Source organism: Hemibagrus wyckioides, linkage group LG23 (genome assembly GCF_019097595.1).
Source record: "Hemibagrus wyckioides isolate EC202008001 linkage group LG23, SWU_Hwy_1.0, whole genome shotgun sequence".
NCBI classification, from domain to species: Eukaryota; Metazoa; Chordata; class Actinopteri; order Siluriformes; family Bagridae; genus Hemibagrus; species Hemibagrus wyckioides.
In genome coordinates this window covers 13,712,427-13,735,393 of record NC_080732.1, presented here as the reverse complement: position 1 = coordinate 13,735,393, position 22,967 = coordinate 13,712,427, and the positions used below count along the sequence as shown (strand labels likewise).

At 39.2% G+C, this 22,967-nt stretch overlaps 1 protein-coding gene across 1 annotated transcript in view; it reads right to left on the bottom strand.

Annotated features, from left to right (window-relative positions):
• The window catches only part of itga8 (integrin, alpha 8), a 92,703-nt gene that overhangs the window by 32,919 nt on the left and 36,817 nt on the right, over positions 1 to 22,967 (bottom strand). The window contains exons 14-17 of the mRNA XM_058376764.1: positions 9,998 to 10,043; positions 7,823 to 7,930; positions 3,020 to 3,075; positions 2,124 to 2,278 (exon numbers count right to left, since the gene is read on the bottom strand). Coding sequence (XP_058232747.1) covers positions 2,124 to 2,278; positions 3,020 to 3,075; positions 7,823 to 7,930; positions 9,998 to 10,043 — 365 coding nt within the window. The remainder of the gene's footprint in view (positions 1 to 2,123; positions 2,279 to 3,019; positions 3,076 to 7,822; positions 7,931 to 9,997; positions 10,044 to 22,967) is intronic.

Below are 22,967 nucleotides of genomic sequence, written 5' to 3'. Positions count from 1 at the left end.
TGTAAGATTTGGCTAAAAATCTACTTTCCCAGAGTCATATTAGTGGATAACGAATTTTTTCTCCTTAACTCATTAATGATAATTTTTTCTCCTTAACTCATTAATGTGTGCCATCATCAGTAATAAGAATCTGTGCCCGGTTCAGTGTGTTGTCTCACAGATCAAAGCTAGAAATAGTTCGCTTTTCACGGCAATAACACAAGCTGCTTGGCTTGGCCCATAAAACCCTTTCCCATGGCTTGGGTTGCGGAAATGATACAATTAAAAAAAAAGAAGAAAAAATTGAAAATTGTTTGGCTTTGTGTCTGTGCCCTCTGAATAAAAACCTATTAAAATACTTCAGTCTCATTTGGACTCTTGTGGTCATTTTGAAGACACTAAAAAGCTGGGAGACAATTCATGATGCATGGCTTAACATGTAACGGTAATTACATATGGGGGATTTTTAAACCAGATGAATGCTGGGTTCCCATATATTACTGTAGGAACTACTACTACAACTAATGACATCCATCCATTTGTTGTATCACTTATCCTACAAAGGGTTGCGCGGAGCCTGGGGACTATCCCAGGGGACTTGGGGCACCCTGGACATGCATGACAAAGCACAATCACATGCACACACACACACTATGGACTGTGGTAGCTCAAATGGTTAAGGTTGTTGATCAGAAGATTGGGGTTCAAGCCCCAGCACTGCCAAGCTGCCACTGTTGGGCCCTTGAGCAAGGCCCTCAACCCTGCCCTGGTCCAGGGGTGCTGCATCATGGCTGACCCTGCACTCTGACCCCAAACCTCCAAAGATGAGATATGCAAAGAAAGAATTTCACTGTGCAGTAATGTATATGTGACAAATAAAGGCTGCTTAACTTTTATCTTATTTAGAGATGCCAATCAGCCTACAGTGCTGCTTTGGACTGGGGGAGAAAACCCCCCAACCGAACCCTAAGCAAACGTTCGCCAAATAATAAGAATAAGAATTTTAATAAGAAATATTAATTATTTGGCATTTTATACATTATATATGGTCTTATAGATAATAAATTATTGGCTATAATCTGTTTATTTATTTATCAGAACCTGACAGAAATGGGCAATAATTAACTGACAGCTCAGGGCCAGATGCACATACACTACCAGTCAAAAGTTTGGACACACCTTTTAATTCAATGTTTTTTGTTTAGGGATTTATTTTCTACATTCTAGAACAATACTGGAGATTTCAAAACTATGAAATAACACACATGGACTTAAGTAATCCATATATAATGACAACAAAAAAACAGTCAGTTGTTATTTTAAGACACGAAGGTCAGGTGTTCGGGAATAGTTCTTGCAAGAACAGTATTGTCAAGTGCATTTGCAAAACCCGTCAAGCACCATGATGAAACTGGCTCACATGAAGACCATCCCAGGAAAGCAAGACCAAAACTGACCTCTGCTGCAGAGGAGAAGTTCATTTAGAGTTACCAGCCTCAGAAATCACCAATTAACAGCACCTCAGATTAGAGCCGTTATGAAGGCTTTACAGAGCATCAGTAGCAGACATATCTCAATATCAACTGTTCAAACGACAGTATTGTGGATTTCGGCCGCCTTCAGCATTGTTTTACAAGGTAGAAAGAAATAAACATCAGGAAAGACCATGGAATTAGAAGGTGTGTCCAAACTTTTGACTGGTAGTGTACATTATGAAGAATGCTTACTGTATGGTGTGCCTGAAATTACTGTTCAGTTTATTTGCAAGCAAACTGTTGCCTGTGTTGAGAAATGAGCTCTGCAAAGTACTTACTGTGGTTTAAAAGCCATTATGAAATGGTACGGTCAGATGGCCAAATGCTTGGGATTGAAAAGGAAATGCAAGTTCGGTTGATGCATTAGTCTATAAAGTTACTTATTGAATAAATACCTTCTTCATCAGACTAAGTAAAAGGTTTAAAAGACATTAATACAAACAATATGCCCTTTGACTATCGCTACAATTCCCTGAATTTCATCAGGGTCCTAAAAGGTCTAAAAAAAACCCAATGCCGCCGCTAGTCTGCAGTTTTGAAGACAAATTAATGGGACAAGCTTGCGCAAGATGTGATGACGATGAAACAGAAAGGGCGAGATTTGCTTACCCGCAGGTAGATGGTGTGGTTGAGGCATCGTTTTCGATCTCGCTGGCCCAGAAGCATCTGCAGCGAACGGTGATGCTGATGTGAGTCGAGGAACAGAACCCGCTTCACCGCGCCTCGCTGCTTTAACGAGTCCAGCTGCAGCTCCATGTTCAGAGCTGAGTGAGATCGGATGTTTCTTATTAATACCGCATACTGTATGTTGTTACTATTAATCAGTGCTGTCTGAATATATAAATGACATAATCAGGAAAAAAGCTGACAGCCGTTTTTCCTGTGATATTACAATCCATTGTCACGTATAATACTGAGGTAATCGTAGATATATGGGACATTTTTATCAAAACAGCAAAATTATTTACTAACTTTAGGAACTGTAAACGTCAACAGATGTTATTTTAACAATGTACTATTCGCTTTTATCTGTTTTTTATGATCCATCCCTTGTCTATACCCGCTTTATTCCTAATTAGGGTCACGGGGATCTGCTGGAGCTAATCCAAGCACACATTGGGCGACAGGCAGGGGTTTACCCTGGACAGGTCACCAGTCCATCACAGGGCCACATATAGACAGACAACCACACACACTCCTACGGGCAACTTAGAAAGACCAATCAACCTAATGTACATGTTTTTGGACTGTGGGAGAAAACCAGAGTATCGGAGTAAACCCACACAGAAAGGCCCCTGCTTGTTTGAACCTGGGATTCGAACCCAAGACCTTCTTGCTGTGAGGCAACAGTGCTAACCACAAAGCCAAATTAAGTTATGATGATGAGGTAAAGTGATGCATGCTGTCACATTTTCACGACTAAATTGTAAGTCAAGCAACGGATAGAGACAAAAAAAAACAACAGTAAGAAAAATAATGTACTGTATATACCAAATGTGACTTACCGACATGATCAGGGATGCCAAGACCAGAGACTTTAGCACAGATGTCTACTCTTAAACTGAAAGAGAGCATAAGCAGACATGGATCATACTACGTTCATTACACATACTACACTACTATCTATAATAATAATAATAATAATAATAATAATAATAATAATAATAATAATAAATATAATAATAATAACAACAATAATAACTAACAATAATAACAACAACAACAACAATAATAATAATAATAATAATAATAATAATAATATAAGCTGCCAAATAATAATGATGATCTGTTCAATATTGATACCAATTCTGAATATGTACAAATTTCCCTTATGTAAATATTGGTCTTATATTAAACCTATCACAGACTTTCTGAATACATCTCTTTCTTTGTTCCTAATAGTATTTCAATAACTGTCCTCCATGTGTGCTCCACCAGCCTAACAACCTACTCCATCTTTCTCTAATCGCTTCCTCTTCCTGCCCAGGGTACATGAAGGTACTCTTGTGATCAAAAACTAGGTTAGAAATCCAGTGAGCTTAAAGGATGAACGAATCATTTGCTGGCCCTGATTCACTCATATAATAGGGGTGAAATCTGGTTATGAAAAATAATTATTCAGCACATGATCCTGGTCATCCACCTGGTCAACCACCAGTTTCGATATCTAAGACCATTCTGAAATGGTTTGCTTTTCATGCTGTAAGATTGTTCTGCAGACCGTACCTATATATATATATATATATATAAAACCACTACACACTACTCACATACAGCTCCATAACATACAGTTATCATGTCTGATATCAAAACAGGAAGTCTCCATCCCCTGAGCTGCACAATTAATTTGGAGGCATGTGAAAAATGAGAAATTACCTAGGGCCCCATGAAATCCATCCCCTGCCCCATTCACTCTTTATTTCTTCCTGTTTTTATTTTCTTTGACTAAATGGCCAGTTTTTCCTGCAGAAAAAACATTAATTAAATGATGCTACTAACTGAACGATCTCAGGTAGTAAAGAATATGGAGCTAAACTGAGTGAAATGAAGTAATGATGCATGTTTAAGTAAATGATTTATCACATGTAATGAAGGCTGTAGTGCTAACTGAGTGGTCTGAGGTAATAAATGCTATGCTGCTAACTAAATAATTTGAGGTAAAGAAGGCTGTAGTGCTAACTGAGTGGTCTGAGGTAATAAATGCTATGCTGCTAACTAAATAATATAAGGTAATGAAGGCTGTAGTGCTAAATGAGTGGTCTAAATTAACGAATGCTATGCCGCTAACTGAGTAATATGAGGAAATGAAGGCTGTGGTGCTAACTGAGTGGTCTGAGGTAATAAATGCTATGCTGCTAACTAAATAATATGAGGTAATGAAGGCTGTAGTGCTAACTGAGTGGTCTAAATTAACAAATGCTATGCCGCTAACCGAGTAAAATGAGGTAATGAAGGCTGTAGTGCTAACTGAGTGGTCTGAGGTAATGAATGCTATACTGCTAACTAAATAATATGAGGTAATGAAGGCTGTAGTGCTAACTGAGTGGTGTGAGGTAATAAATGCTATACTGCTAACTAAATAATATGATGTAATGAAGGCTGTAGTGCTGAGTGGTCTAAATTAACAAATGCTATGCCACTAACCGAGTAATATGAGGTAATGAAGGCTGTAGTGCTAACTGAGTGGTGTGAGGTAATAAATGCTATGCTGCTAACTAAATAATATGAGGTAATGAAGACTGTAGTGCTAAATGAGTGGTCTAAATTAACGAATGCTATACTGCTAACTAAATAATATGAGGTAATGAAGGCTGTAGTGCTAACTGAGTGGTCTAAATTAACAAATGCTATGCCGCTAACCGAGTAATATGAGGTAATGAAGGCTGTAGTGCTAACTGAGTGGTCTGAGGTAATGAATGCTATACTGCTAACTAAATAATATGAGGTAATGAAGACTGTAGTGCTAACTGAGTGGTGTGAGGTAATAAATGCTATACTGCTAACTAAATAATATGAGGTAATGAAGGCTGTAGTGCTGAGTGGTCTAAATTAACAAATGCTATGCCACTAACCGAGTAATATGAGGTAAAGAAGGCTGTAGTGCTAACTGAGTGGTGTGAGGTAATAAATGCTATACTGCTAACTAAATAATATGAGGTAATGAAGGCTGTAGTGCTGAGTGGTCTAAATTAACAAATGCTATGCCACTAACCGAGTAATATGAGGTAAAGAAGGCTGTAGTGCTAACTGAGTGGTGTGAGGTAATAAATGCTATACTGCTAACTAAATAATATGAGGTAATGAAGGCTGTAGTGCTGAGTGGTCTAAATTAACAAATGCTATGCCACTAACCGAGTAATATGAGGTAATGAAGGCTGTAGTGCTGAGTAATCTGAGGTAAAATAAGGCTTGCTGCTACATGAATGATCTGAGGTAATGAAAGCTATGCTACTAAGTGAGCCAGGGTAATGGCTACGATGCTAACCACGTTATAGAAAGTAATGAAGGCTATGCTGCTAACTGCGTATCCTCAGGTTAAACAAAAGGAAAAAAAAGAAAGAAAACGCTGTAGTGTTAAACAAGTTGTTTGAGTTAATGAAAACTATGCTGCTGACCAAGTTATCAGAAATAATAAAGGCTATGCTGCTAAGTGAGGGATGTGAGGTAAAAGGAAACAGCTATTTTGTTAAACAGGGTATATACATTAATGAAGGCTATGCTGCTTAGCAATATATCAGAAGTAGTGAAGGCTATGCTGCTAACTGAGTGATCTGAGGTAAAAAAATAATAGCACTATGCTCCAAACTGAGTAAACTGATTGATATGAGGTGAAGGATATGGTGCTGGGTGACATAAAAAAGGTAAAAATGCTAAAAAGATAAATGTTTGAGATATTATCGTGATATAAATAGGTTTGGCTCAAGGCTTTACTGCGCAAGCTAATGCAAAGATTACAAACAAAAATCCATACAGTACACTGTTGTGAATGTTGCATGGTAATTGCTTCAACATTATTGAAATATACTCGCACGCAACCAGCAAAGAAGTGAATGTTCATGACGAATATTAAGGAAAAACTTTTCTTTTTTTGAAATGTTTCCAGATATTTTGTAATCATCTCCCTTCAGATTGCGTGCATTTATACCCGACCTCTGTGTTTATGTCGGAATCTCTCCCAAATCTTAGGACTGTTTAAGTAGTTCAGATCGTACAGCATGTTCTGAGGCAACCACTCACACACACACACACATTTTCACACCTCCTTTCTGACGTGTGAGTGTGTTTGCTTAAAAAAACCCAATATTTTCAAGCTGTGCAATTTCACTTACAAATTCCTAATTCCATCCAAGTGGCCTGAATGCGTGTGATTCTGAAATAGCTCACAGACACGCACATACACCCCTCGTACCGAGCTTCTAAGTTTTAATTACCCATAACCACCTGGTGTTGGGCTCCATGTATGAATATTAATATGAAGGCCGTCTCCATGCACTGACTGAAACCATAGCGACCCTGCCATGACCTCTCTGGTGCTGTCACACGTGTAATACTATGAGAAAAGTCACATGTGTGTGTGTATGTGTGTGTGTGTGTGTGTGTTGGGACAGCGTACATTTGTTTAGCAAAGGAAAGAACCCTGCTGAATAACTTAATGATGTTTCTCTGTCAGCCTCGTTAAGAACGCTCCCTCATGAGAAGGGTAATTACCACCCACAGCACACACACATACATATACACACAGACACACAAACACACCGACGCCCGGGGGACAACCTCTGACCTGTGCGGTGACCCTTTTGGAACCCTTCCTCACTTGCAGTCTATCTGCCAGCTACAATTACTGAATACAACTCTGACTTAATAGCATCCTCTCTCTCTCTCTCTCTCTCTCTCTCTCTCTCTCTCTTTATGTGTGTGTGTGTTGTAATGTCTGTCGTTCCAAGCAGTCCAGACTGTACAGTATTTGTTCAAACGCTTTAGGCAAACGCTGGACTATTACTACGCTATCAGTGCTCAGGCATGGAGTCTTGAACTCTCTCTCTCCACACACACACACACACACACACATACAAAACAGCAGGGTTTGATTCCACGGATGAAGATGAAACAAAACCATAAACATGAGAGGAAACAGGAACTCGGGAGCTTTATATTTTATTGGTCTGGTATCTGTTCTTAAATCCACATACTCCAAAAAAAAAAGTTGAAAATCAAAATCAGAATGAGATCAAATAAAAGTATGTAAAATAATATCTGACTATTTCCCCCCTTAAACTAAGGCTGGGTTTCTTGCTGATTGAATAACGGGCACAAAACAGAGGTTTATATTGTGGTGGCCATGTTTAATATGTTCCAATGTAAGTGCATATTTAGTTCACCAAATAGGCCACGCCCACTAGGGCAAACAAAAAAAAGCTGAAATAAGTGCATGTGGTCCTGTCTGCGCAGTCTGTACTTTTGTTTTAACGGGCTACTCTCCATTCCACACCTTAGTTGTCTGTTTTCCCCAAATCGTCTACTGCTTGAGTGTGTGTGTGTGTGTGTGTGCTCCAAACCTAACAGACACACACCCCAAGCATCAAACAGATCCACGGCGACTCACAACGAGGAAAAACACAAGGCTACATATGAATGTGTTTGTGTGCACCTGCATTAATGTGGCCATATAGACCCCCCAAAAACAGTGGATATCACAGAAAATAAACACACACACACACACACACACTAATAAACACTAATGCAGTACAAAGCTGATTCCTCATGAAACTAAACCATATGTCTAGCTTAGTCATGGTCGAGACACTTACCAGGGAACCATGATATTAGTCTTGGGCATGACGCAGGTCTTGTTCTCCGGGTTGAGGATTTTGGGAGTTAGGATGAGCTGAGCGTCCACTGTAACCACAGGTCTTGCTCTAAAGACAGTGACATCCACATGAAAATAAATCCAAAGCAAAACATACATTACTGCTTGAAGATGTTTTTCCACACATGAACTCATTAGAATGTTAGGTGCTCCTGGATGTTTGATGGATAGAAACACAGCCTCAGATTCTTTTATTGCAGCACATAAGAGTGTTGTTGTAGCATATTCCCCTCATGATTCAATGTGTTGTGCATTCTGAGATGCTTTTCTGCTCACCACGGTTGTTTAGAATTGATAATTGTGTTAAAAATAGCCTTCCTGCTCAAACAAGCCTGGTCATTCATCCATCCATACATCCATCCAAATCCCACTGGCAAACTCCAATAATTCACATTACCGTGAGTAAATAAGCTCAAAACCAAATCTGACACTTTTGATCAGTGTAAAGTCGCATTTAATGTTGAAATATGGAAAGTCCATAAAGCCAGTTAGTTCCTGATATCACTTATATTAAGTCATGTCCTTTCACAAGCCTCGCTTTCTTGAAAAAACATGAAATTGTCATGTTAGAGAGAGAGAGAAAAGCACCACATTTTGAAGACCTTCCTGTGATAGACAAAATGTAAAGTTACAGCTTCATCCCTGACTGGTAACCTCTCTCTCTTTTTCTCTCTAACTACACTGCCTCAGCAGTGAGGGGTGAAGTGAATAACACTGAATGATCTCCTCATCATGGCACTGGTTAGTGGGTGGGATATATTAGGCAGCAAGTGAACATTTTGTCCTCAAAGTTGATGTGTTAGAATCAGGAAAAATGGGCAAGTGTAAGGATTTGAGTGAGTTTGACAAGGACCAAATTGTGATGGCTAGACCACTGGATCAGAGCATCTCCAAAACTGCAGCTCTTGTGGGGGTGTTCCCGGTCTGCAGTGGTCAGGATCTGTCAAAAGTCCTTTAAGTTGCGAGGTGGGGCCCATGGAGTCCTTAAAGGATCTGCTGCTAACATCTTGGTGCCAGAGACCACAGCACACCTTCAGGGATCTAGTGCCTTGACAGATCAGGGCTGTTTCGGTAGCAAAATGGGGACCAACACAATATTAGGTCATAATGTTATGCTTGATGGTGTTAATTGGTGTATATTTATTTATACACACACTAACACACACACTCATGACAAATGTACAGTTTTAACCCTAGGAACCTGTCATATATTTCATACAGTTAACCTGAACAGACATTTTAATATGTAAATAAGCTTGTGAGTTATTTATATGTCTTATTTGTGCACTAGTGAATTGTTAAGTCTTAGTCCTGACCCTTATATTGAGGCTGTTGTGACACCAAATTTCCTCTTTTTGCGGATTAATAAAGTACTCTCTCTCTCTCTCTCTCTCTCTCTTTCTAGTCTGTCTTTCTTGCTCTCCGTCTTTCTCTCAATACGGAGGTTAACACTCCCCACCAGCGTCGGGGTGGTAACATTAGCTTAAACAAACTAACTGGAGTCCAGGCCTGCTAATCGTTTTAACACTTACAGTATAGACACACCAGGCCTGCGTGTGTGAAACCCTGTGTTTTGGGACATTATTATATTATTACTGTGTATGTGTGTGGCTTTGTGGCAGGAAGTGAGCAGGTTGTTTAATAAGAAAACAAAATCTGAGAGAAAGAAGCCACAGGATTCAAAGGCTTAATTCAACTATGACCACTAAATCCTTTCTCTGTAGGACGAAAAACAAAAACAACAACAAGAGAAAAAACTTGGTTATATACGCTGCATCGTTTAACACACATACACACATTGACACACAACAAGGTCAACAATGAAGCCCTGATCTCTAAGCCACTATTTCCAATGAAAAACACTCTGACCAGCCTGCTGAGCCACTCACTCTGATGAGAGGAACATGTGGAAGTGTTTGTGTAATGATGCTGTGTGTGTGTGTGTGTGTGTGTGTGTGTAAGAGAGAGAGAGAGAGAGAGAGAGAGAGAGGGGGTAAAAGATGGAAATGGAATGTGTGTATGCAGCTGAAAGCATGTTACTGCACTACATCAACTCTCGGTCAACTAGGATTACATGTTACATGTGTGTGTGTGTGTGTGTGTGTGTGTGTCTTACCTGTACACCACTACTTTGTCAGCTCCAAAAGCACCAACAATTAGATCTACAAAGACAGAAATATGAGGCATAAGAGGTAGAAATAAAAGCAATTTTTTAAAAAGACAGACGAAATGCATACGTGTAGCATGTGTGTGTGTGTGTGTGTGTCTGAGAAAGAGAGGGGACAGTGTGTCAGCTTCAAAGCATGCTGCAGCTGGGAGTGATTTGAAGCTCTCCAGCAGTCTCCATCACACAGACGTCTCGCGCTTTACTTGTAACAACACACACACACACACACACACACGTCCAAAGAACTAAAAATATCTCATGGTTCTGTTCAAGTCACTGACGCACATCAAATAGCTTTCTGATTTTCTGCTGATTCAAAAAAAAAAAAAAAGCCACATGAATGAATTATATTTGGTATTTTTCTGGTCAGGATCATGATAAATCCCAAACCTATCCCAGAAACACTGGGTCTCGAGGCAGAGACATTCCCTGAATGGGACACCAGTCCATTACATGCCAAAAAGCACACACATGTTAATACATTCATTTACAACTAAATGCAATTTTAAATGCACCAATCCATATAGAAGCATGCTTTTGAAGAACCTGGAGGAAAACTCAAGAACGTGGAAAAAACTGGAGAACCTGGAGGAAAGATGAGGAACCTGGAGGAAACTAGAGAACCTGGAGGAAAACTGAGGAACCTGGAGGAAAACTGAAGAACCTGGAGGAAAACTGAGGAACCTGGAGGAAACTAGAGAACCTGGAGGAAAACTGAGGAACCTGCAGGAAAGCTGAAGAACCTGGAGCAAAGCTGAAGAAATTGGTGCACAAATAAGGAACCTAGAGGAAACTGGAGAACTTAAAGGAAAACTGAAGAACCTGGAGGAAACTACAGAACCTGGAGGAAACCAGAAAACCTGGAGGAAAGCTGAAGAACCTGCAAGAAAGCTGAAGAATCTGGAGCAAAACTAAAGAACCTGGACAAAACTGGAGAACCTGGAGGAAAGCTGAAGAACCTGCAAGAAAGCTGAAGAACCTGGAGGAAACCTGAAGGACCTGGAGGAAACCAGAGAACCTGGAGGAAAGCTGAAGAACCTGCAAGAAAGCTGAAGAACCTGGAGCAAAACTAAAGAACCTGGAGGAAACTGGAGAACCTGGACAAAACTGGAGAACCTGGTGGAAACTGAAGAACCTGGAGATCCTTGAGGAAATCTATATGTATGCTAAAACAACATATGTTCTAATCTTAAATGACACGCCAGGCTTTGTTTTATCTTAGTTAGCAGATTAGCATCGCAAGCTAATTGTGTTAGCTATTTACACTCACCACATGCACTACCATATGCCTGCAATATCTTTATATTCTGGATCTTCTTCTCATTTAAACTGAACACAAATAAAATACCTCACTAATCAGAGTTGTTTGACTGATATGTTACCTGCCAGGCTTTGTTTTAGCTTTGTTGGCAGATTAGCAGCTAACAAGCTAACTGCACTAGCTTGAACAGTACACTCAGCACAGGCACCACCACGTGCCTGTACATGCTGATCCTCTTTCAGTGAATTAAACACAAATTAAACAATACATTAGAGTGAAAGAGTGAGAGTTGGAAGTTGTTTGTTTGACATGCCACGTGCCAGACTTTGTGTTAGATTTGTTAGCAGATTAGCCGTGCAAACTAACCGTACTAGCTAAAATAAAAGCTCTAGCGGCATCAATGATCTCTGCTACTTCCTTCCAAGCTTTCCTTTCCCTTGTACCATCTCTATATACATTACATAACAGTAGAGGATCAAATTGCTTGTAGGAACTAAAGTTCTGAGTGTGGAAATAAAAACTGTGGTATGTTGGGGTTAGTGGTTAAGGTAGACTACTGATCTACTACTGAAGGTTGTGAGTTCAAACCCTGGGTCCACGAAGCTGCCACTGTTGGGCCCCTGAGCAAGGCCCTCTAACCCTCAGTTGTATAAAATGAGATAAAAATGTTAGTTGCTCTGAATAAGGGTCTCTACCAAATGTAAACAATCGTGGCTCATCATGAGCCATATATTTGGTCAGTGGATTCATTTGAGCCAATCAGAGACTTGTTGATTCATCGTTACAAGAATTTCTCAACTCACTCGTTACTTGTTGCATTGTTGCTCTCTGTTGTTACTGAGATGCAGTTGAAACTCTGTTAAGAAAAAGCTCACATCTTATGAATATGCAAATTAGAAAAGCACTCTACCCTTCACCCTACATACACTGTATTGCCAAAAGTTTTGGGACACCCCTCCAAATCAGTGAATTCAGGTGTTGTTGTTCAGGGGTTGGGCTTGACCCCTTAGTTCCAGTGAAAGGAACTCTTAATGCTTCAGCATACCAAGACTTTTTGGACAATTTCATGCTCCTAAATTTGTGGGAACAAACCTTGACTGCGCACCAGTGCACAAAACAAGGTCCATAAAGGCATGGATGAGCGAGTTTGGTGTGGAGGAACTTGAGTCCTGACCTCAACCCGACAGAACAGCTCTGGTATGAATTAGATCGGAGACTGCAAGCCAGACCTTCTCGTCCAACATCAGTGCCTGACCGCACAAATGTGCTTCTAGAGGAATGGTCAAAAATCCCCCTGAACACACTCCTAAACCTTGTGGAAAGCCTTCCCAGAAGAGTTGTATCTGTTATAGCTGCAAACTCCATACTACATTCACGTGCATGTAAAGGCAGGCGTCCCAAAACTTTTGGCAATATAGTGTAACCCCCCACCCTGTCCCCATGGTAAACTATTATATCAGCAGAACAACAGATTTGCATACTGAAAGCTGATAGGCTCTTGCATTTTATGATGCAATACAACCTAATGTTCAATACCAACTAAGAAAACCATCTGTTTCTAAGTCCTTGCACTTTGACATGTTGGTTCACTTAATTCCTCATATATTCTCATATATAACTTATATATTTTTCATAGGAATCATCCGTCATCGTAAATTCTGATGCAAATTAAAACATGTACACACACACACACAAACACCTGACTAGAACAGTTTGCTGTTACTGGCATGTCTCTGCTCTTCTAATGACAGCTGTTTCAGCTATAACTGTCAGTCATCTCTCCACACAATTTCATAAAATTACTATCCATTCAACTCGACCTATCATTAAACATCATTATTTTATGATTTATGATCATCTACGAACCACATAACGAGGATATAAAAGCAATTTGAAATTAAATCTAATTTCTAACTTCTATGTTTCTTTCAGCTGTGTGCAAATACCTACAAACATTGATGACATTTGTATTACCAAAAACCCAACTCTTAGGCTTTTATGTGTTCATTTATTCAGTGAAAAACAAAAACCCCAAAAAGATTTAATTCTGTGTGAGATCTTTGACTGGAATGTTGTTTTTTCCTGTGCGGGTTAATATGCAGCGGTGTACGGATTGCTCCTGGAGGGCCTCGAGTAGTCGTTCGGAATCTGCGGCTTATAGGCTGGAATGTTCTAACACACTTCCAGAAACCCTAATAAGTTGTGGGAGAGAGTCCTCTGATTCCAAACCTCTAAGAGGCTCCGCAACCAGGAATTTACATTTAAGTCGCCCTGGAAAAGTGCCTGTCTCAAACTGACCCAAGAGACGAGGTTTGGTGTTTGGTGATAGAAAACACACCTTCTGAAACACATCAGTGCAACACACACACACAGAAAAGGGGATCTTTCTTTTCTCCAATCTATATTTTGTAATGGACTTATCCGATCAACATCTGACATCTGGCAACATCATTTCAATGTTCAACAGAATCAGCTGGGCTCTGAAGTGTGTTGTGTTAGTGTGTGACTACACTTTGGCATACCAGACTCTAAATATTAAGGTCAAAAACCCTCTGGCTAGACCACAGCAAAATGAAGGATTTGAAAGATTCAGTAGAAAAGCGAAAGCCCTTGGCTTGTTTTAACCATTTATTCAAGTTTGCTTTAAACTTGAAGTGTAATCGCTTCAGGATCTTGCACTGATTTCAATTCCATTTAACACTTTACATTGTCCCAAATCAGCTTTACAGAAATCCGATTATTCCTAATGAGCAAGCCAAACACGACAGCGGCAAGGAAAAACCCCATGAGACCATGTGAGGACGAAACCTTGAGAGAACCCAGAATCAAGAGGAAACCCAACCACTTGTGTAGTAGGATTATAAATCATTACTACAAATCATAAATCATTTCAAACAGGATGTTCAGTATGAGTATATTGTGGATAAGAGGCCTGGCATGAGCACATGATTTTTCCTTTATGATTCTTTATGATTACAGTGTACAGGATCTAGGTGAGATTATTCACTCGACACTTGATCAATGTTTTGAACCAAAGAATGATTCCTCAAGGGTTCTTGGAACGTTATTTGCTTCCTAAAACTATTTATTTAGTAAGAGTTATCAACCTTAATCATTATGTCAGGGAGACATGACAAAAAGAATCCTTTTAGACTTAACTTCTTTTTGCTTCGAATGTCTATGTAATCAAATACAAATAAATCCATGACATCAATAATATTTAGGTTACGCAAACCTTCTTTGGATTCTAGCTTCCTAAAATTGTTCCACATGGAAATTTTCCTACAGAGAACATCCAGGAGAAGTTCCTCTCTAAATACGTAAATATTTTACGTAAAGTACTGCATCTCAAAACGTCAAAACATGAATGATTTTCTACAGAATTTGTGTGCAATTTGTAAATTTCCCATTTGGGATGAATAAAGTATCTATCTATCTATCTATCTATCTATCTATCTATCTATCTATCTATCTATCTATCTATCTATCCATCCATCCATCCATCCATCCATCCATCCATCCATCCATCCATCCACCTGGAAACTTATTTCTAATTATTTATATCTACAATGCAAAACATTTTCTTAGTTATAGTAAAAGTTAGTAGAGCACAGCAACATAAACCTTGCCAAGACATAAGCCAAGAAAAAAGCAGTATAATGAGAGAATTTTCGGGCTCTTGTACATTATGTTTCACGATTGTTGGAGAGGTTGTTGGAAATTTCCAGCAATTATTATCAAACTTGATTTTTTTTGCTTTTGATTACTTTCTTATTCAGAGTTAAGACTGTAACTTAAGTACAAAAGCTATATTAATATACACACAGGGAAAGTTATACGAATTCAGACTCACTATTATGTAAATTACCTTTGCGTAGCTGATACCTCTGAGGTTTCCCGAATTTTCTTTCCATCGAGTTTAAATCTGGTGCATACAAATGCTTTTAACCCTTTATCAGGTAGCACAACCACACGGTTCGACACATTTTCCACTGGAATTCAAATATATAGTGACGATAAATCAAACAATAAAAAGCTATAATATTATTCATGGCACTGTATGGTCACTTAGTCCATAAACCGAAGTGACTTATAGCAGCTGTGAGCGTAACATTTTATCGAGATCATTGTGTTTAAAAAATGCCCTCCATATTTCTTATATTCAACGACAAAGAAAACAGCATCAAGCTCACAAACGATGCAGTTATGGTTTCAACTTCAAGCTTTTTTTCTTACTAAAATATGAAGACTAACGTTTCTATCTACTGTATATGTGTGGGATATGTAGTGTATTTTATTCTTCTGTAAGTATCTGGGGCTGTGGTGGTTCAAGTGGTTAAGGCTCTGGGTCGTTGAATGGAAGATTGGGGGTTCAAGCCCCAGCACTGCCAAGTTGCCACTGTTGAGCCCTTGAGCAAGGCCCTTAACCTGCTCTGCTCCAAGGGTGCTGTATCACGGCTGACCCTGTGCTCTGACCCGAACCTCCAAGGCTGGGATATGTGTAAAAATTTCACTGTGCAGTGATGTTTATCTGACAAATAAAGGCTATTACTTTTCTTTTCTAAATTTTATTCTTCACATAAGGTGATACTCTGCTAAGCTGATAGCCAAGTCCTGTCTAGTGTGTGAGGAAGAGTACATGTATAAAACATTTGCTTTCAGATCTAAGCACTTGGAAAATTTTACAGTCAAAATGCATTACATATGTCGCTTTAAAAGTAAAACCATACTGCTTCTTCACTGTGGTCGATAGTCGCTTCTACTGTTACCTTAAATGGGAAAGTCAACTGGCTGGTAAACAGCCACAACTCCGAAACTCCTAAAAAATGGTGAATTTTGAAGGAAAAATAAATAAATAAATTCTTTTAAATGTGATCCAATTAGTAAGAAGTAATATAAAAAACATTCTTGCACAAGGTTCAGGTTAAATTGTTATTTTAACTGCTAGTCTATTCCAAAAACACTAGTGAAAATGTGGTTAAGAGGGAAGACGAGCAAAAACCATTAGAAAAAATGGGAATAAAGAGCTATACAATAAGAATCCCAATAATGAGGCTTGACATGTCAGGAGAATACTCTACACTGAGTGACGCTTCATGCTGTGTGTAAAGTTTGGAGAGTGTGTATAGCTCATAGGGTGAGAATGTGATTGAGTCCAGGTGTGTGTGATCAGTAAGATCGTGACTATGAATGTGACAGAGTGTGTGTGTGTGTGTGTGTGTTGAGTGTTGTAGTCGACGGTGGTATTCTGTAAGCCGTAGTGAGGCGCTGACATGACAAGCATGATATATTTCGGTTACAGCAAACTGGGTGTCAGTGATGCCAGACTTAGTCCTGCACATGATAAATGGGCTTAAGTCTAGGGTCAGAATCGTGTGTAACTGAGACCTTCCTTTGCTTTACTTAAACTTCAACCCGTGCGTGACGCTCTTGTGTAAATTCAAAATAGCACTAGTTCAGTAGTTCATGTCTGAGGTGAATACACATGCGTTAACATTTTATTCTGGCTTTTGTCAGAGCAACTTACATTTATCTCATTTATAAAAGTGAGCAATTGAGGGTTAAGTACCTTGCTCAAGAGTCCAGCAATGGCAGCTTGGTGGTTTTGGAATTCAAAATCACAACCTTTTCAATGCCTTAACCACTGAGCTACCACTTCCCCAGCATTCAGGTTTGGGTCTGGCACTGAGAGTTAACCCCTCAGTGGCTAGGTTGATTTGAACCCAGGAATTGAACCCAGGCCCTGGCAGTGGGAGTGTGGAACCCTGCTGCCGGACCATCGGGGTTAACTCTTCAGTGGCTTTAACTGAAAATTGGCTGGGTTAGCGCCCTGCCCAGGAATCGAACCCAGGCCACGGCAATAAGAGCGCAGGATCCTGCCGCTGGACCACCAGGAGTCTTATTAATTCTCACTGCAGTAAAAATGTAAAAAGATATCTATAGATCATTGATGAAAGTTGAGCTTGTGCTGAGGTCCTATACATTGGTCACTTCATAATACTGTAAAAGAACACCAAGCTGTGGTCAGAAGACTTTGACCACTTTCATGAGACGCTCAGCCTCGAGTCTAGTCTCACAGGGTTAATTGAAGCTAACGTCTGTTAAAGCTATCTCGAGCGCACGGGTTTCTCCTGCCAGAGAAATATCTGAACAAAGCCAGCAGTTGCAATTCCCACTTACACCTCCAACCTCGCATTCCTCATCTCTCATTTCATCCATCAATCCCTCCTTCCATCCATCTGTCCATCCGTTTCCTCCAAAATAATCAGGAACGATCTCCCTGTAGGCGTTTTTGTTTTTTTTCCAAACAGAATGAGTGATGCTGTGTTTGATTGAAGATAAATGCAAGAGTTGGTTTGGAGTGTTTAGTGCCTGTGCTATGTCAGGTACCTGTCTGTGCCATTATGTGATATTTTTTTCATAACTATAGCGAACAAAAGAGATTTATTATGGCCTCTGGCAGTCCAACATTTGCCAGGACTTATACAAAAATCCCAGGTGTAGCATCAAGCACATGCACATGCTGAGCTCTTAAAGACGATATGACGTTACTGATACGAGGAACATGAAATCAATATGAAGCCAGAGTCTATAGGTAGTCTATAAATGTGTTTGGACCTTCTTTGTCTCAACCCACACCTCCTGTGGGAGAAATTGAGAGTAAACGAACACGTTCACATGAAAAGATTTCACAAATGAATTCCTTCCGACTGCAGATTACCAACAAACTGTTTATAAGGTTCCTAAACTCTGCAGTCAGTCAATCTGTTTATATCGGTGTCATATGTAATCCAATCCAAAATTCTGCACATGCATGGAGCGATGTGAAGTGTCTGTGTTACCTTAACAGCGAGAAGCTTGAAAGTGTGAGTCTGGATGGTGTGTTTTTACATTTTTAATCATTTACTTCCACAGCAGAACATCATCAGAGTGTGGATTGAGAACAGACAGCATGAAGAAGTGTTTATTTCTGAGCATTTTGTGTTTGCTGAATATTCTAGAACAAGGATAATAGTAGTTGTTGAATAGAACGTAAAATGCAGCGCATTATTAACTGGTATCATTCCTTTATTCGTCTTTGAATGGTATCAGTATTGCAAGTCATTGTATGGAAAAACTGGACAACAAAAATGCTGGAAGCGGTGCATGATTATTAATTAATTAATAAATTATTGTTGTTTTTATTTATTTATTTATTTATTTTATTTATTTATTACCAGAACTCTGGCATCTAGCAACTGATTGACACTAAACAAAAAAGTCACAGAGGCAGGAAGTTTTTACTTTCATACAAGGTAATGGTGTGTGGCCATCAACATGAACACTTCTACATTCATTCATCCTTAGTAACTGCCTGGTCAGGGTTTGTAGTCATTGCAGTGGTCATTAAGCTCCTAGCTTGTATATATTTCGAAAAACAGACCCAAATATTTATTTATTTATGACTAGTTATTTAACAGGTCATGTCAGGTGACTTTGCTCGTCAGTTTTAACCCTGGAGTTAACCCTAAACAAGGCCAGATGAGACTCACCCCTGAACTCTACCTTAACCCTTAAAGTGTGTAACTACAAAAATGCATAGGCACATGTGGACAACTCATATGAGAACCTGACTGATGTTATACTGATGTTATTACACTGACACACACTCACTCGCATACACACACACACATGCGCTCACGTGCATACACACCACATCAATAATAGCGATCAAAGGCTAATCAGAGCCTGGTCTTTACCCTAATCAGAGATAAAGGTGTGCATGCTTTCAAAGTTGTGATATCATGACTTCACTTGATAGCGAAAGAGAAATCTGCTTTTCTTCTTAGTCTGTTTTTTAAGGGTCTGTTGTGCGTCATCACCCATGTGCATGCTCTGAAACCCAAACCTCAAATTAACGATGGTATTGTTTTATCTGTACACTTACCAACATCAACTTACTCTCTTTGAAATCAAGCTCGTTAACTGCTGAACAAATACTGATTAAAAAATCTGCACCGCACATGCACTGGCACCGTCGGCCATGATGAAGACAGCATGTGTCCTTTACCTCAGTGGTACACTTCAGTTCAGCGGACATGTGTTATAATCATGAAGTTGTTTCATGACTTCTCGAAACACTGAGACATTCAAAGGGGAACTCCTGAAACCCTAAACAGATACTACGCTAAAGCTTTAAGAGTCTTTCGTTAAAGGGAAATTTCTTACTGGTGTCAGAATCTTTTAATAAATTTTATACATGCGGTGGCCTGGGAAACCTTTCACAAGGTGAAACGTTGATATTTTTTTATTACGATATACTGCAGAAAGCTTTCCTGAAATGTGTTTCTCTTTTTGCACATACCTCAATCACAGTGAATGTTCTAGAATTTTCTCCAGGTTCTCCGGTTTCCTCTCACTGTCCAAATAACATTCAAGTAGGCGGACTGGCTATGCTAACCTGTCCCTAGGTGTAAATAAAGAGGTGGTTTGGCTCCTTATTTTGTTTAAAAATGATCCGAACGCTTTCTTTTCGCTGCAGTTGGATGAATATGTTCAAAATTGTGGCACTTTCCTGATGTTAAACATCATCCAAACCAAAATCTTCACAAATCTTGCTAAGCTAAACTGGCTTTGGTTTGCTCGATGCTATTCATCATACACAGAAATAGGATTTGATCACTAATCTGCAATGTAAACACTCTAAATAAAAAAAAAAGCATGAGGTTTTAACAAAGTTATGCTGTAATTTTGCAAAATACAGGTAAAGATTGCTATAGAAAAAGGTAAAAATGGCATGCTAAAAAAAAGGAATGCTATTAGAATGCTGCTAACACAAAGAAAGTTTGCAATAAATAAATAAATAAATAAATAAATAAAATCATAACATAATGGCCCAAAACACATAGATTTTAAGATCTTTTAAGCTTTTTTTTGTGAGAAAAGTAGCTATTGTTAGGTGACTAGTTGCACAAAATGGTTCACAGAATGCTATGCTAACAATGCTACTAGCCTAACTACATTTTTACAGTTTGGCAAAATAATGTAGCTTTTCCAGCAACAGCTTATTATACATTTTTTTTGTATAAATGAATGTAATAAAGCAGGGAAGTATCAAAATAGCTAACAGTGTCAACTGAGTGTGTCAGTCGTCCTGAGGTATATAGCCTAATATCTAGCTAAGTAGCCAATATGATATAACAAGCATTAATGGCAAGTATTATGATGCATATTGCCGCAAACGCCGACTAGCTGCTGAGCGATTTCAATATTTGTTGCTTTTTAGGAGGTTTTAGAGTTAAGAAATGTTACTAAGAGAAATAGAAGCACATATTTATTTCTAATTTTCTACAATAAATTAGCTATGCAAAAAATATCATAAGTGATTTTCTTCAAGTAGCTTCCTAATTTTTTTAAATAGCTAGTTTCATAGCAGTGTAGCTAGCAACTTTAAATAAATGGCGGTCTGGCTCCGGCTTAGCTATTTTAAATCATCAATATTTTATAGCTTAGCAAGTGACTTCCCTAACTCTGATTATATGCAAAGTCTCAGTTATGGAACCATGTACCACACTATATTGCCAAATGTTTTGGGACACCCCTCCAAATCACTGTGTGTTGTTTTTCAGGGGTTGGGCTTGGCCCCTTAGTTCCCCTTAGTTCCCCTTAGTTCCAGGGACTCTGTGCAGGCCAGTCAAGTTCCTCCACACCAAATTCACTCATCCATGTCTCTTTATGGATGTTGCTTTATACACTGTTGTGCAGTCAAGTTGGAACAGGAAGGGGTCATCCCCAAACTGTTCCCACAAATTTCGGAGCATGAAATGTCTTGGTATGCTAAAGCATTAAGAGTTCCTTTTACTGGAACTAAGGGGCCGAGCCCAACCTCTGAAAAACAAAACCGGAAGTCTATGATTTGGAGCGGTGTCCCAAAACTTTTGGCAATATAGCGTATACAGAACTGATTTCAAATGACCATTCAGTCAAAAAAAATGCTAGACATTAACACAAAAATAACTGTTCTTGGTCACTTCAGTGAAAGAATAGACCAAGTCTAATCTCTTGGATGCGGCGTTGTGTCTCTGTGTAATAAATATAAAGTATAGTTACTGTATTGTATAATAACAGTCCACTGCACACATCTATAGTATATGCCTTTATTTACAACAGACTTAATCTACCATGGTGAATCTGTTTCTCATTTATCATGCACGTTCCAAGATTTCCGTATGCTTATCCTTGGGCACTTTTTGGCCCCACCCATGATAAAATCATTTACATCCTTTCCACATATGATGGTCTTCCACAAGGAAGGCGGATCATTAAATCCATGCACTCTTAGATAAAATGGGTTTCTCATGGGGCTTTTTGGTAATTAAAAGTTCTTAAATCCTCTCTTAAAAGAGAAACGCTGTATTGTAGGGTTCCCCAAGAAGGGCAAACTTAATGAAGGTGGTAGACGGAATGGAAGACTGAGGCTTTAACACCAAAAAGAAAGTGGAATGAACATTAACTCACACGGGTGGATGGAAAGCACCTACTGTAAGTCATACCGTTGCAATGACATGGATTCTTGAGCCAGAATCAGAAACGAAGATTCCATTTCCTCTAATATAAACATAATGCTTTAATAACGTGGCTTAACATCGAGCTATGTTGGGTTTTCTGATCTCTAATGAACTCCAATCAATAACTTAGGAGGAAAAGAGCCTAAATGGTTGCATCTGGAGTCCCCTCTATTCCATATATAAACATATAAAAGATCCTGTATAAAATGAGAGTGGCAGTCGAAGTAAACAAACTATTACCCAGTTCGGTTTTTTTGATTAAATCCACCCAAAGCATTATTGCATCGCTTCCTTTGGTAGATCTGGTGGAAAAAGCTCCAAATGAAACGCTCGTACCGAGGGTGGTCTTATTTTGGAAGCGCAGCTGAGGCGGATTACGAAGGCACAGTTACAAACCTGGTGCTAATGAACTTTACGCACTCCTATGTGACACTACGATGTGTGTTACCGAGCAACACGAGAAATGAAACACTTCCCGCCGCAGAGAAAAGCGTATAGCCGACACACTGGCTAATGTTACAGCTCAATCAGCATTTGGGTTCAGGTTTAGCAAGAAACATCTGTCTTAATTGTAGCGTCAAGAGACCACACATACACACTTTTTTTGTGCGCACACACACACATGCAATTTCTTTTTCGAATGAACGCTCTCGACGTAGCGGAGATCTGGAAAGGTAATCTGCCGTCTGACTTATACACGTCTTTAAATCACACGTCCGAGTAGAAACACAGCACACAGAGGTCTATTGGTCCTTAAATCCTTCTTTCTACAGTTTATAAAATTTCACATCGTTTCGACAAGCGCAGTGTGACTGTTCCACAAGATTAACTTTGATTTATACGGAAGTCAAGTGTATTCAAAATTTTTTACATTATTGTATTCCTTTCTCCACAACTCAAAAACCTTATAAGGTGTGCTTCTGGAACTTTCCAGGAACTAAAAAGTTTCATTCCTGGATATGATGTACACAAAAGTATGAATCATCCATCCATTAGCTAGCTCTGGAAATGGAAACCTCTAATGTGCTGCCCAGGTTTGTTATTGGGTTGCCTGGCAACCCAGTTGAATAGAAAAAATTTGTGGTACCTAACATAATGTAGCAATGTATCA